Source organism: Mus musculus, chromosome 4 (genome assembly GCF_000001635.26).
Source record: "Mus musculus strain C57BL/6J chromosome 4, GRCm38.p6 C57BL/6J".
Taxonomy (NCBI): domain Eukaryota; kingdom Metazoa; phylum Chordata; class Mammalia; order Rodentia; family Muridae; genus Mus; species Mus musculus.
Window position 1 is genome coordinate 55,379,197 of NC_000070.6, and position 14,151 is coordinate 55,393,347.

Consider the following 14,151-nt stretch of genomic DNA (forward strand, 5'->3'; position numbering starts at 1 on the left):
CTGTGGGTTCAGAGCTAGAGCCAGCTGGCACCTGTCACAGTGTTACTAAAAGTGCAACCTATTCTGGTTGTTACCAGTATCTCCACAATAGAGTGCTTTGGTGTTGTTGATCAGGAGCCAAGTAGATGGTGCTTTTTGCTGCTGCTGCTGCATCTAAACCTCAGCTGCTGGTGATGTTTTTACTTATACACTTTTAAAGAAGCGGCATATTTTGCTCATGTTTTAGTCTATAGAAAGCAGGACAATTTATGACTTAGTCAAGGAGCCAACAAATAGATAGGAATAGTACCCCTTATATTTATATCTGTATGTCACTGGGTCATTCTACCTCAGCTTTATAATCCCAGGGTCTCTGCTCTGTTGAATTTCTGCTTCTTTAATTTCCCATTTGGCTTTTGTGATACCTTTCCTGTTCTATGTATGCCTCAAACCATTCTTCTCAAGCACTCTAGTAAAATACCATTCCTGACTCTTAATTATGTGCTTTCTGTGGTTCTGGTTTAGGCCATAGTTAAACATTTAAATTTTGGTAATGGCTGAATAGCATGCATATGATGTAGGGGTTCCCCACATGAATTGTGTTTTGCATGCAGACTTATTTAAACTTCCAAAGGGAAATCTGCAGCCTCCCAAGTCTTTGTTCACTTACTTGCTTGCACCAGTATGCTTGCTGTTTTCATAGATGACAATATGACTGCTGGTCACTTAAACTAGAGGGCAGAGTTGGGGGTGGAAAAGGGAGATCATAACCAGTGTACTTTCTGAGGTGGCAAGAAATGCAGTGTGGTGCCCAGAACACAGTGGGAAAGAAAAAAGTTTAGACAGAGTTGAGTTGAGAGTGGGATCAGCTTTCATTCAGGCAAGCTCCTATCCATCTGGGAAGATTAGAGATAGCCTGACCATTACTGCTCAGGTACAATACTTGTAACTCCATCCCTGGTACGAAATTTTCCTAACCTTTTTTCCATCAGTTTGAAAATACACGGTGTCAAAAGAAGAAGCTGAAACACAGTCTTATTGTACCAGAAGTGATTGTTTGAAATATGTACAGCAGTGGACTTGGTCTTTTGTGCCACAGCATTTGTCTTTATGTCTCATGCTGTCCTTGACCTTGTGTAGCTAACACTGGCCTTCAATGTACAGCAGCAGCCTTCCAAATGGGATTATAAGAAAGATCCACAGGTGCTGGCTCCCTGCTCTCTTAATAACAGGTTGCCTCTCCTGACCTGTAAATTCCTTCTTGTATTGGTACCTGGTATCCCTACTAGTTTTCTGTTACTTTTGTAAGTTGCCACAAAGCTAGTGTGGTATAAAACAATTTGTTACCTGGCCATTTTTGTAGGTCAGAATCTTTGACATAGATCTTGCTGACTGATACCAAGGAATCAGCAAGACTGTATGTTATTTGGAGACTTGGTAGAGCCTAGTTCCTTATGACTTCTAGAAGCTTTCAGGCCTTTTCTCCACCTGCCAAAAAAAACAACAGCAGAACTCTGGTCCTGCTTTTGTCGTTATTGTCTCTAACCCTGTTTCTGTCCCACTTTTAAGGACCCGGACCCTTGTTGATGACATTGGGTCTATCTGGAAGGTCACTTCCCTTTATCATACATATTTATAGGTTAGGTAGGTTCTGGGGGTTAGAACATGGACTTGGACTTCTTACATTGTTTATTGTCTAGCCTAGCCTAGCAGTCTATGGACCATAGACATTATGCAGTCAAGAACTATGCAGAGAATGTTTGTTGAATGTTCCTGTACTTTTCTTCCCCTTGTCCCCCACACACCGGTTTAGTGACAGGTCAGTCTTATGAGAATATGGTAACTGAGATCATGTCAATGGGCTATGAACGAGAACAAGTAATTGCAGCCCTGAGAGCCAGCTTCAACAACCCTGACAGAGCTGTGGAATATCTTCTAATGGTGAGAAGTGTGTTTTACTTGTCTCTTTCAGACTCTTTCAGAAAATTTAATAGATGAGTTAACAATCCAGTGGATAGCGTCATGCTAGAAAGTTCCCATCCAATGGTAACATTTTGTGTTGTAAGATGGAACCTTCTGGGAAAGATTCTGAAATGATTTATTTAGAGAATGATGTGAGGTGATTTATGAAGTGGTTTTTCTTTGGAGTGGTACCTTTCACACTAGTGAGGCTCTGCTGAAGGTGACTCTGTAATAACAGGCCTTAGATCTGTTAGGAATTACTTAGGGCAAAAGTTTAGTTATCCTCTGAGGAAGCAGCATGAACTTTTTCTGTTTGAGAATTTGATGGACATTCTGGACCCTGAATCTGCTAATAGTCTTGTAATTCCACGTGAACAATAGCTGTTTTGAGTGCTTTAGTGCAGCCCCCATTGGCCACTGCTTTTTCTTCTTTAAGTGAATTTGGCTTTGGTTTAATAGGAAATGAACTCATTACCATCTGTTAAAGTCTAAGAATTTGATGGATTTTTTTTTTTTTTTTTTGGTTTTTCGAGACAGGGTTTCTCTGTGTAGCCCTGGCTGTCCTGGAACTCACTTTGTAGACCAGACTGGCCTCAAACTCAGAAATCCACCTGCCTCTGCTTCCCAAGTGCTGGGATTAAAGGCATGCACCACCACGCCCAGCAAGAGTTTGATGGATTTTTAAATGGGTATAACTGCCATTTGTTTAAATCTTCTGCATCAAAGTAGAAACTCTGAGTGTACCTTTTAAATTGTAATAATTTCAAGATGTGCTTGAAACATAAGAAGAGCATCATTTGAAATGTAAACTATTTACATTACACACCATTTTGTCTATTTGTTTATTTTTAATGTGTGACATTTTCTAGGTGATACTTGTTTAGAAGCACTAGGTCAGTAGAGGAGACTTGGTTGCTTGTCCATCAGTTGCCTGATTCATGCAAACACAGTTCTTTGTGGAACTGTGACATTCACAGTGGAATGTCAGATTATGAAAACCTCTGCAGCAAAAGTCACCTGGAACTCATGGGCACTGAACACCTTACTTACTGATACTCTTAGAGTTTAAGTTGACATGGGTTGTAGCTGTTACTGGATAGTGCATCTGTCTGTCACTGGAAAATTCCGTTGACCAATGCTACCTTGTAATGCAAATGCTACAGTGCATTGTATCTGGGCCACTTGTAAGATTTCATAAGCAGGCTTCTATTGTACACAGACAATGTTCAATAAGCTACAGATGTTTTGCTGTTTCTAATTGTGTGTGTGTGTGTGTGTGTGGTGTGTAGGAGGGAGGGAGGAGAGGGAGAGAGATCTTAAAATTTGGAAATTGTGTTGGCAGGGAATCCCTGGAGATAGAGAAAGTCAGGCTGTGGTTGACCCTCCTCCTCAGGCTGTGAGTACTGGAACTCCTCAGTCTCCAGCAGTAGCTGCAGCTGCAGCAACCACGACAGCAACTACAACAACCACTTCTGGAGGTAAAGTGACAAATGACAAATGGTCTTGAGTTTTTAGTATAAGATTATTTAATACGAAATACTTCAGTGGTTAAGCTTCATTCCCAGAATGCTTGAATAAACCTTATGTTTTTTTTTCTTTACTCACAGTAAAGAGAGCCTCTGGCTTTTAGTGTACACCAGTGTTGTCAAAGCTACACTACTAGTTCACTCTTAGAAACGCCTAGTCACAGATTGAATTCGGTGTCCGTTTTATGTGGATGCCTCACCTTGCTAAGAAAGTATCATTTCAGGCATGGTGTAGAGGCACACTCCTTTAATCCTAGCATTGGGAAGCAAAGGCAGACACATATCTGAGTTTGAGGGAACATTCTCTACGCAGCAGAGTTCTCAAACAGCCAGGGTACATAGAGGGAGAGAGAGGCACTGTCTCAAAAAACGGTGGTGGTGGTGGAGGTGGTGGTGGTTGAGCTGCTAACTTCGAAAAAGCTGGGGTTTTTTGTTTTGAATTGATAGCTTCTTGCTCATTTTGGCAAACAGTTGGGACTCATGAGAAAGAGGAGGCGTTGTTCTGGCTCAGATTTTAGTATTTCCTATTCACCACCTACTAGGTAATTTTGGTCCCTGAGTCTCACTTATTACACATAATTATAGGACTGAATGTCCACAAACATGCTTATGTTTCTTATTTGTGAGCAACTGCAATAATATGACAACCTTTTATTTTGATATAGGACACCATTTTTTGTGTGGTGGCTCACAGGGCATTGTGGGTGGGCTAGCCTCTCAGTGTTCTATCCTTTGCTAGTATTAGTATAACTTGTCTAGAGCAAAGGTAGCAGGCACATTGGGGTTTGGAGAGTTTGTGACTTGCTTTCTCTATAACACTCGAAGGCAGGTCCTTTTCATATATAATGTTTTCTGTCCGAATGGTTTAGCTGCTTGCTGTTACATGTACTTATTGCTATTGTTTTGAAATGTGTGTATTTCAGGCCACCCCCTTGAATTTTTACGGAATCAGCCTCAGTTTCAACAGATGAGACAAATTATCCAGCAGAATCCTTCTTTGCTGCCAGCCTTGCTACAGCAGATAGGTCGGGAGAACCCTCAGCTGCTGCAGGTGACTGATCCATGTTAATTTGGAAAATGGGATTGGAATGTTTTACTTTGTACCACAGTTAAACCCATGGCCTGTGTTCTACGTAGGCATAGTGAAGAACGAATTGAGATAGAACGATTGATCAGCTTACATAGGTTAACTAATTTAGTTTGGGAAAGGCTTACTTCCTCTTCCAGATTCCCCAGGTACATTAATTAATGTATTGGAGAATCTGAGAGGGTGTTTAACTTTGGAAATTGCTTTTCATAAGATTGCTATGAGTGGAACATTGCCTCTTAGAAACTTACCTATGGGCATACTTCATGCTCAGACCAGAAAATAGTTGAGTTTTATACAGCACAGAATAGCCTATTAGTGTGGAAAATACAATATGTACATGAAGAGTAAGTTCTCTACTTAGGTCCATGGTAGCTTGCTTTCTTTTTTAGTTTTTTTTTTTTTTAAAGATGTATTTATTTATTATATGTAAGTACACTGTGGCTGTCTTCAGACACACCAGAAGAGGGCATCAGATCTTGTTACAGGTGGTTGTGAGCCACCATATGGTTGCTGGGATTTGAGCCATCTCACCAGCCCCCCTTTTTGTTTTTTTTTTTAAAGATAGATTTATTATATTTATATGAGTACACTGTAGCTGTGTTCAGACACACCAGAAGAAGGCATCATCAGATCCCATTACAGATGGTTGTGAGTCACCATGTGGTTGCTGGGAATTGAACTCAGGACCCCTGGAAGAGCAGTCAGTGCTCTTAACCATCTCTGAGCCATCTTTCCAGCCCCCATGGTAGCTTAGCTTAGCTTTGCTTTGCTTTCTTTCTTTCTTTTTCTTTTTCTTTTTTAAGATTTATTTATTTATTATATATACACTGTACGTGTACAGATGGTTGTGAGCCTTCATATGGTTGTTGGGAATTGAATTTAGTACCTCTGCTCGCTCTGGTCAGCCCTGCTTGCTCCAGTCTGGCCTAGTCAGGCCCGCTTACTCTGGCCCAAAGATGTATTTACTATTATAAATAAGTACACTGTAGCTGTCTCCAGACAGCACCAGAAGAGGGCGTCAGATCTCATTAAGGATGGTTGTGAGCCACTATGTGGTTGCTGGGATTTGAACCTGGGACCTTCGGAAGAGCAGTCAGTGTACTTACTCACTGAGCCATCACACTGCCCCCCCCCCCCCAGCTCTGTTTGTTTGTTTTTTTCTAGACAGGGTTTATCTGTGTAGCCCTGGCTGTCCTGGAACTCACTTTGTGTAGACCAGGCTGGCCTGGAACTCAGAAATCCGCCTGCCTCTGCCTCTGCCTCCCGAGTGCTGGGATTAAAGGCGTCTGCCAACCCCCCAACCCCCAGCTCTTTAATGTTGTTTTGGGAGTGGAGTATTTTTGGAAGAATTTGTATTTTCTCCATCATTTACCTTTCAGAACTGTTGTGTTTCTTATATTTATATTTTAAGTGATTTCTTAATATAAGAAATCACTTAAAACTAACTTTCTTTCTGACTCTTAGATAGAGCTGGTCTGGAATTGAATTTACTATATGACTCAGCCATGCCTAAGATGATCCTCTGCCTTCCCAGTGCTGGAATTAAAGTGTGACTCCCCGTGCCTGGCTTATCTTTTTCTTGTTTTTATTTAGGTTTGCTTTTTTTTCCACAGACAGTAATTATGTGTTATTTCTTCCATTTCTCCATCACTACAGCAAATTAGCCAACACCAGGAGCATTTTATTCAGATGCTGAATGAACCAGTTCAGGAAGCAGGCAGTCAAGGTGGAGGAGGTGGTGGCGGAGGAGGCGGTGGCGGAGGAGGCGGTGGAGGAATTGCAGAAGCTGGAAGTGGGCACATGAATTACATTCAAGTAACACCTCAGGAGAAAGAAGCTATAGAACGGGTGAGTTTAGGTACAGTTGGGGTTCCTTGGTCACCCTGGCACCTGGGCTAGTGGCTCCTGCTACCATGCAGCTGTGGCATTTCTTTCCTTTGTCCCAGGGACTGCAGTAGAGATTGTTTCTCTTAGCCACATCCCCTGCTTTTTGTCCTTTCTTGGCCCCAGTAACAGCCTCCAGTACCTTAAAGTACTTCAAGTACTAAATCAAGTATGACTAAAGCACTAAACATCCAAACTAATTAAAAATCCTTCATTTCCCATATTTTAAATTTTACTTTGTTACTGTCCCCAAAGTGTTAAATATGTATATGAATTATGTATATAAATTACGTGTGAGTGGTGTACAATAAACATGAGACATTACCCATCTCTTTTGTCGTAACAAGTGGACTGGTACAGCCTTAGGCCCTGCAACAGCCTATGTCTTGTGTGTAATGCTGTGATCAGTAGCTCCATTTCCCCCTCCCTTTTTACATTGTTTCACATTGTTATGAAGTGTTTGGGGATGCTAATCAGATAGAGCCCTGTGTTCTCAGAGACCTCTGCTCTCTTGCTGAGATAAAGATGTGCTTGCCCTTGTCTGGCTTTAATTTTCTTCTGTACTTAGGCTTCAATTGGTTTCTCATTGTAGCTTTTTTCCTTTTCTGTTTTTCTGTGATTATTATTATTATTTGGTCTGTTTTCTTGGTGTTATATAGAACATTACTTAATCCATGTGAAAGTCAGGTTCAGGTCTCCAATTCTTTCAAAGAGCTCACAGGTCGCTCTTACGTGTCGGGCTGTGATCCATCCTGAGTTCTTGTGGTAAGGACTAACTGCCGGTCAGTGGTGCATGGATGTGTCAGGGTTATTTTGGGGCTCAGTTTTAATCCTTTGCTTTATGTTTATCCATAGCCATCGAGGCCAGTCCCTCATTCCCCACCACCTTTACTGTACATTTCCAGGAAGGTTTCAGGCTTTCAGGCTTCAGACAAGTGGTCTGCAATATGAAGTGCATATTTAACATATCAAAGTGTACCAGGCCTCCAGTTTCTCTCAGCATCCCTCAGTCCCTACCTGTTACAGGCCATGACTGGTGTACCCCACTATGTATGCTGAACCTTACAACCCATGGGCTGGGCTTCCTCTCACCCACCAGCTCTTCACTATATAACCCAGACATTTTAGTTCCCTCCCCTCCCCTCTTCTTCTCTTCCCTTGTTCTCCTCTCTGAATTCTCCCCTCCAACACCCCAAATCAATATTTGCCCCCCCCCCTTCTGTCTCCCTGTCTGCATGTCTGCTTCACTCCTGTAAGGTTGGTGAACTTACCCCAGAGCTTCCCCCAATTTGGCTTGAATTGACTCATTTCTCCGGCAGAGAATGACTGATCAGCAAGTGTGAAATCAGAGGGTGTGGAGTGCTGCAATTTTGTTTACAAAATAACTGTGGCTGTTTCAGATCCTCATTCATTCTTCTGTGTAAGCCTCAGGGTCGGCTTGTCCATTTTCAGGGGGTGAACTCTGGCTGAGTGTAGAGCCCTTATTATGCTTACTCTGGAAATGAATTTGAGAAATGTCCTCTATCTTTTCTTCCCCTCTTTTTGGTTTTTGGGCTTGTCATTTGAGCAATCTTGATATAGTAGCCTATGGTGGCTTGGTATGTAGGTGAGGATAACCTTGAAGTCTTGATTCTTCGGCCATCATTTTGCAAGCACTGGGATTGCAGCATGCAATACCCGGGAGGTGCAGTCTTAAGATTGTAGTAAGATCATTTCAAAACAAAACAACTTAATTCTTACCAAGGCATGGTCAGTGATATATTGTAGCTGTAATAATTAAAAATTAAAATTTTAGGCTGGGCGTGGTGGCGCATGCCTTTAATCCCAGCACTTGGGAGGCAGAGGCAGGCGAATTTCTGAGTTTGAAGCCAGCCTGGTCTACACAGTGAGTTCCAGGACAGCCAGGGCTACACAGAGAAACCCTGTCTCAAAAAACAAAAAAAATTAAAATTTTGTATTACTTTTGAGTTTATTTCCTAAGAACTATTCTTTTTGATGCTGTTAGGAATTGTTCTTTTTATTTTCAAAATGTTCATTGTTAGTTGCAGAGAAGAACAGTTTGGTTTTCTGTGGTGATCTTATATTCCCCAAAATCTTGCTGAACTCATTGTTAGTTTATTCCCATGGAGCTTGCTGGTTAGGGAAGTTCCTCTTCAGTGTCAGGGTGTGAAGATTTTGTCATAACAAGTTAAATACTTTCTCTAAGTTTATCAAAGGATCATCTTTCATTCTTACAAGTAGTTTATACTATATGGAAGCATCATTTGCATACCTGGGATAAAGCCCACTTTTTGTCTGTTTTATAACAACTGTTACTTTGTAGTTTCCTGATGGTGGATATATTGTTTCAGTATTGGGGAATTGTGGCCCCACAGAAGGAGTAGAGGGTAGTTTTGGAAGAATTTAAGAATTGGTCTTGATTGTTTAAGGAGCTGGCAGACTTTATTAGTTGCCATCTGGGCCTCGTTTTCCTATGGGAAAGTTCTGTTATTCTTACTTCATTACACTTTTCATTTGTCAAAAGGAATGTTTCTAAATTTTATTTCTTTGCAATTTGAATCTTTAGTTTTCTGTTTTTCCATGATCATCTTAAATGTTTGTCAGTTAATGATTTTTATGTGTGTTTAAAATGTGCTTGTTTTTGTCTTTTATCATTGAAATATTGGTATTTTCTCTTAGTCAACAATACATCCTGAAGTTTCCCCTGCCTCCACTGCTCCCAGCCCAACTCTTTTCAGCTTTTGTTTTGTTTTGTTTTGTTTTGTTTTGTTTTAATGTTACTGGTTTTCTTGTTAAAATTAATTGGTTAGTTTTTCTCTTATTAAGGTAGATTCAATCATTAAAGAAACACACGTTTGCTTGTACACGCTGCATATTTGAGACAGTAATATGTTCTTATTAAACATTTTCTGCTGTCAAGACCAGTTGCCTTACAGTGCTGGTTACTCTCTTTGATTGATTTCCTTGTTGGTGCTCTGTACGATTGTACACTATGACTGACAGTGGTGGCATTGCAGTCTCCAGGTACAGCAGTATTGCTGATTTTTCTTTTTTTTTTTTTTTTTCTCTTTTTTTGTTTTGTTTGGTTTGGTTTGGTAGTTTTTGGCCCCTTGTTATATGTGTCTATTGTGTTTTCATGGTTCCCTTTCTTTGAGTCGTAAAAATGTCCATCTCTGGTAACAGTTTTGTCTAGAACTAAAGCGACTCTAGTTGTCTTTTGGTTATTGTATGCATGATGTTGTCTTTATAATTTTTAACATCTTTGTGACTTTAAGTCTTAAGTCTCTCTGAGGTGTGTCATTGAATTGCCCCAACTCTTTACTATTACTTCAGCTACCCCAATTTTATTTTGGACACAATTTAGATAACAAATTCATTTTTGGAGTTTTTCTATTTTTAATTTATAAATAGCTTCTTTTGCTGAATTGGGGTTGGGTTTCTTGGTTTGTTTGTTTTCTTGTTTCCAGTTCTTAATAGTCTTTTCTGTAGTGTGCAATAGAAAGTTTTTGAGACAGTTGAGGGGGGCATTCATCTGACTGAGAAGTTATAATTCTGTAGAGTAGTCAGTCTACTTGAGAGTTTAAAGGCTTTAAAAGCAGTGTTAGATCTTAAGTAATTTTAATAGTTTTTAAATGAGATTAACTGATATTGGTGATTCAAATATGCTATAAATTTAATAACTACAGTCATCTTCATTTCACAATACATCATTGTACTTTTCTATTATGAAGTGTTGACTAAGGCAAGGAACTGAAGAGCAACATTGAAAGGCAAGCTATGTTAAAAAATGAAACATTGATATTGGGATATAAAGTAAATAATTTTAAAAAAGAAATGAATCCTTTGCTTTTACAAAAAAAAAGTTGTGCAAGTTAAGGTATTTCCACATGCTCTCTCCCTTTCTTAACCCTCCTGTCACTAAAGCCACTTTATACCCATATTTGTTAGTGACCATTTACTTTTAAATCAGGTCAGTTAACTACTGGTTTTTAGTGTAGAAACCAGAATGTACTGTAACAGAAGAGTGCCTGTTAATTTTATCTCCTTAACTCAGAGCATTTTAAAAACCATCTTTGGATGTTGTAAGCGTTCTCTCCACCCTGAGTGTTGAACAGTGAAGGCTGACCTTGTCAAGTTAGTGTCCAGGGGCAGTGTCACAGTCCCTAGGGTATAAAGCAGACTTAAATCACCATATCACCATAATTGACGAGTTGAATTTAATTGCTTCCTTTTTTTTTTTTTCCAGTTAAAGGCATTAGGATTTCCTGAAGGACTTGTGATTCAAGCATATTTTGCTTGTGAGAAGAATGAGAATCTGGCTGCCAACTTTCTTCTACAGCAGAACTTTGATGAAGACTGAAGGGATTTTTTTGTACCTCACACTCACACCAGTGCATTACACTAACCTTGTTCACTGGATTGTCTGGGGTGACTTGGGCTCATATCCACAATATTTGGTATACGGTAGTAGGTTGGTGGGGGTGGGGGTGGGGAGCTAGGATATAGGGCAGGGATACATACAGTTGCATGTCTGCTTCAATTAGCAGATGCTGCAGATCCACACAGTGTAAAATACTATACAACCAAACATCCGCCTTTACAGGTCGTTATTCTTCTAAGCAGTAGGTAACTTTTCCTGGGTTTCATTCTTTCTAGTGTACTAGATCCAGAAATTTAGTGTGATGCCCTGCTTTCTCTTTTCTTTGACTTAACATTGGTTTCTGAAAGAATCTTTGCTACCTAGAACCTGCAGTCTGTTTTATGGCAACACTGGATAATGGCTTTTTGAAATTGAGGGGGAAAAATTGGAGCATCTGTAAACAGAAATGCCAAATTATTGATAGTCATCGTTGCTGCTTCACATTAGTATGAGACTGATGCAGAAGGAAGCCCATTCTTCGTGTTCAGTGCTGGGGATGGGGTGGGGACTTTTCTTAAAACGAAAATAATTACTGCTATTTTAAAATGTCTTGATTATTGAATGTGAGACCCTCTGACATGATTTGAGAAGCTGCACACATAGGCAGAGTCATTTTCCTGTTTACATTGTTTGTTTGGGGAAGATTGGTAGGGGTCTAATTACTGTTCACTTCCTTGTTGTATTGCAGTAAAAGATTTAAAACAACCATTGCATGTTTGCTTTTGATGTATCCCTTTGTGAAATCAGCACTTCTGGGGCCAATGAAGAAACTGTGCAGCATTCACTCCCCTCCCCCCTCCCCTCCCCTCCCCTCCGTAGAGATGTGTTTGATCAGCAAGTCAGGAGTCAAACTGCTGCCTTTAAAAAAACACACAAAAAGCTGATTCAGTTCAAAATTAATGCAAATCTTTCAAAACTGGGTTTCTGATACTTGTGGATGTTTTTCTTCATTAGATAAGAATGTATTACCATTAAATCCATTAGTATTACATTGCTTTCAAAGAGAAGGTGGGTGGAACTATAATTCAGCATCTTTTACTGCATTTAAAGATGGGAGCAAACTTTTGTATGGTTGGGAGATGTGGCTGGAAAGTACTTTGGAAAATATACAATCAAGATATTTCGTCTCATATTAAAAGAGAAATCTCAATCACAGTGTTGGCTTTTATTTGGATTTTGCTCATCTCGGTCTTTGTTTGGAAACTCCCTCATCGACATTGCTATTGGATTGTAAAGAGGGGCCCAGTATCAGTTTGTTGAATTTGTCAAATCTTTTCCTGGACATAAATGAGACTATTGAAGGAAGTAACGTCCCACCGTCGTGATGCTGTGTGAGAAGATGGCTTTGCAGACCTCCTGCGCAGTCTCTTGCACTGTGTCCATCACCACTTGGTGAGGACTCTTAAACTCTCTCCTCATGTGCTTATACCCTGTTCCATGAAAATAAATGAGACCATGATTTTCCTTCATGATGTACCATGTTTAACTTTCATGTATTATTCTGCAAACTTGGTAGGCTGTTGGATGTTATATTGCCCATGTGCTTTACAGTGGGCAATGTGAGATGTCTCAGAATGAAACGGTGCATCTTTCAGGGCAGAAGAGCAGTGGGTTGGGGAGAGGGGTAAGGTCCAGTGGAGTGGGGGAATGCTTCCATTTGTTCTGCCCTCCCTTACTGCCCAGAATGTTAGCATAAAACAACACAGGAAGCTGATAAAAATAGCAGCTGTTGTTTCTCTTTGGAAAGTGACAGCAGAAGTTGGTGGCATGGGACTTTTTGTCCTTGGACACAAACCTGCAGATCCTAGGAGTAATAGTTTCCCCCAAGGACAGCCCAGCCCATGGACCACTTCTTCCTCAGTGGAGATACCACACATGAGTGGAGAGATACGTTAGATAGCTTTGGTAAATATCTTTAATAGAGGTGACTATTGAACTGTTGAATCTTGCATTTGCACAGTACAAGGTGTAACTAGCATCTTTAGTATTTTTATTGTTTTGCTGCTCTATAGGAAATATGAGGAGGCTGAATTTATATTTGTAAATTTATTTTGCCATCTTTAAGTCACATTTTTGTTTCATTGTTTAAAAGTACTGAAATGTTCCACCCTGTTATGTTTTCCTGTACTAGATGGCTAGGATTCCAGAGAATTACTATAAAGTATTTTCAACACACCTGACATTGCATTTCTCATTTTTTAAGATTTTTTTTTTAATTTTTAATGACGAAAACAATATACCTAAAAGTGAAGCTACGGAAAAACCATTTGTTCTTCCCTGTCTTGTATCACTCCTCAAACTTTACTTTGGCCTCCCACTTGGCCTTGTGTTTCAAAGCTGGGTCCCTGAACACATCCTTGTTGACAACGGTTTTTTCCAAGGGGATATCCAGAGTACCTTGTGGGCATGAAGTGTGTAGTTATAAACTTCCACAAAGGACTTGATCTTGGATCACTTGGCAGTTTTCTTCTTGCCCATGGCAGCTGTCACTTTGCAGGGATAGCAGTCAATTCCAGCTACTAGGTCATGGCTATAAGGGTGGTCTGAGGTGCCATTGTCAATGTTCTTCACGATGACGGCTTTGCGTCCTGAGTAGCGTCCAGCCAGGACAGGACCAGCACCACTTGCCCGGGTTTCATGAACTTGTCCATTTCGACAGCAAGCAGCTGGCACCCAGCAGAGAGAAGACACTTCGACTTAAGGATGTTGCTTCCATCACCAGTACTTGGCCTGGATAGAAGTTGGTTGCTCTATCATTTAGGAGGTCAGCTTCAGGGTCCTGGTTCTCAGCTAACACGTGGACTCAACGGCGAAATACCTGATAGGCTGTAAAGATACTTAATAGGTGGCACAGAATTAACCAATTCCTGTTTCTAGTACCCAACCCAAAAGTGATACATCTAACAAGAGAGCAGAGATTGCTTTCTGAAGGTTGGACACTTACTGATCACATCTCTCCCGCCCCCACCCCCCAAATCAGGCTGGAAAGCAGTGCTCATACAAGTAAAATCTGGTTTACCACTCAAGCTGCAAAAGGTCTTTACATTTTTTTTTTTTTTTCCTTTTCAAGACAGTTTCTCTGTAACCTTGGCTCTCCTGGAATTCACTGTATATCAGGTCAGGCTGTCCTGGAACTCAGATCCTCCTGCCTCTGCCTCCCAAGTGCTGGGATTAAAGGCCTGCACCACCGCTGCTGGGCCAGTCTTCATATTTTTAAATGATACATCAGGTTCTGTGGGGTTGTTTGGTGAGCCTGGAGTAACGTCTGTAACCTCTCAGCATTTTGATGT

General features: G+C 40.5%; 1 protein-coding gene and 1 pseudogene across 1 annotated transcript in view; one reads left to right on the plus strand and one right to left on the minus strand.

The window, feature by feature from the left end:
• The window catches only part of Rad23b (RAD23 homolog B, nucleotide excision repair protein), a 42,196-nt gene extending 29,155 nt beyond the window's left edge, over positions 1-13,041 (plus strand). The window contains exons 6-10 of the mRNA NM_009011.4: positions 1,793-1,920; positions 3,284-3,419; positions 4,391-4,518; positions 6,214-6,405; positions 10,688-13,041. Of these exons, the coding sequence (NP_033037.2) occupies positions 1,793-1,920; positions 3,284-3,419; positions 4,391-4,518; positions 6,214-6,405; positions 10,688-10,801 (698 nt within the window). The 3' untranslated portion in view covers positions 10,802-13,041. The remainder of the gene's footprint in view (positions 1-1,792; positions 1,921-3,283; positions 3,420-4,390; positions 4,519-6,213; positions 6,406-10,687) is intronic.
• A 32-nt stretch (positions 13,042-13,073) lies between these two features.
• On the minus strand, positions 13,074-13,937 carry Gm12516 (annotated as a pseudogene).
• Positions 13,938-14,151: the final 214 nt, after the last annotated feature.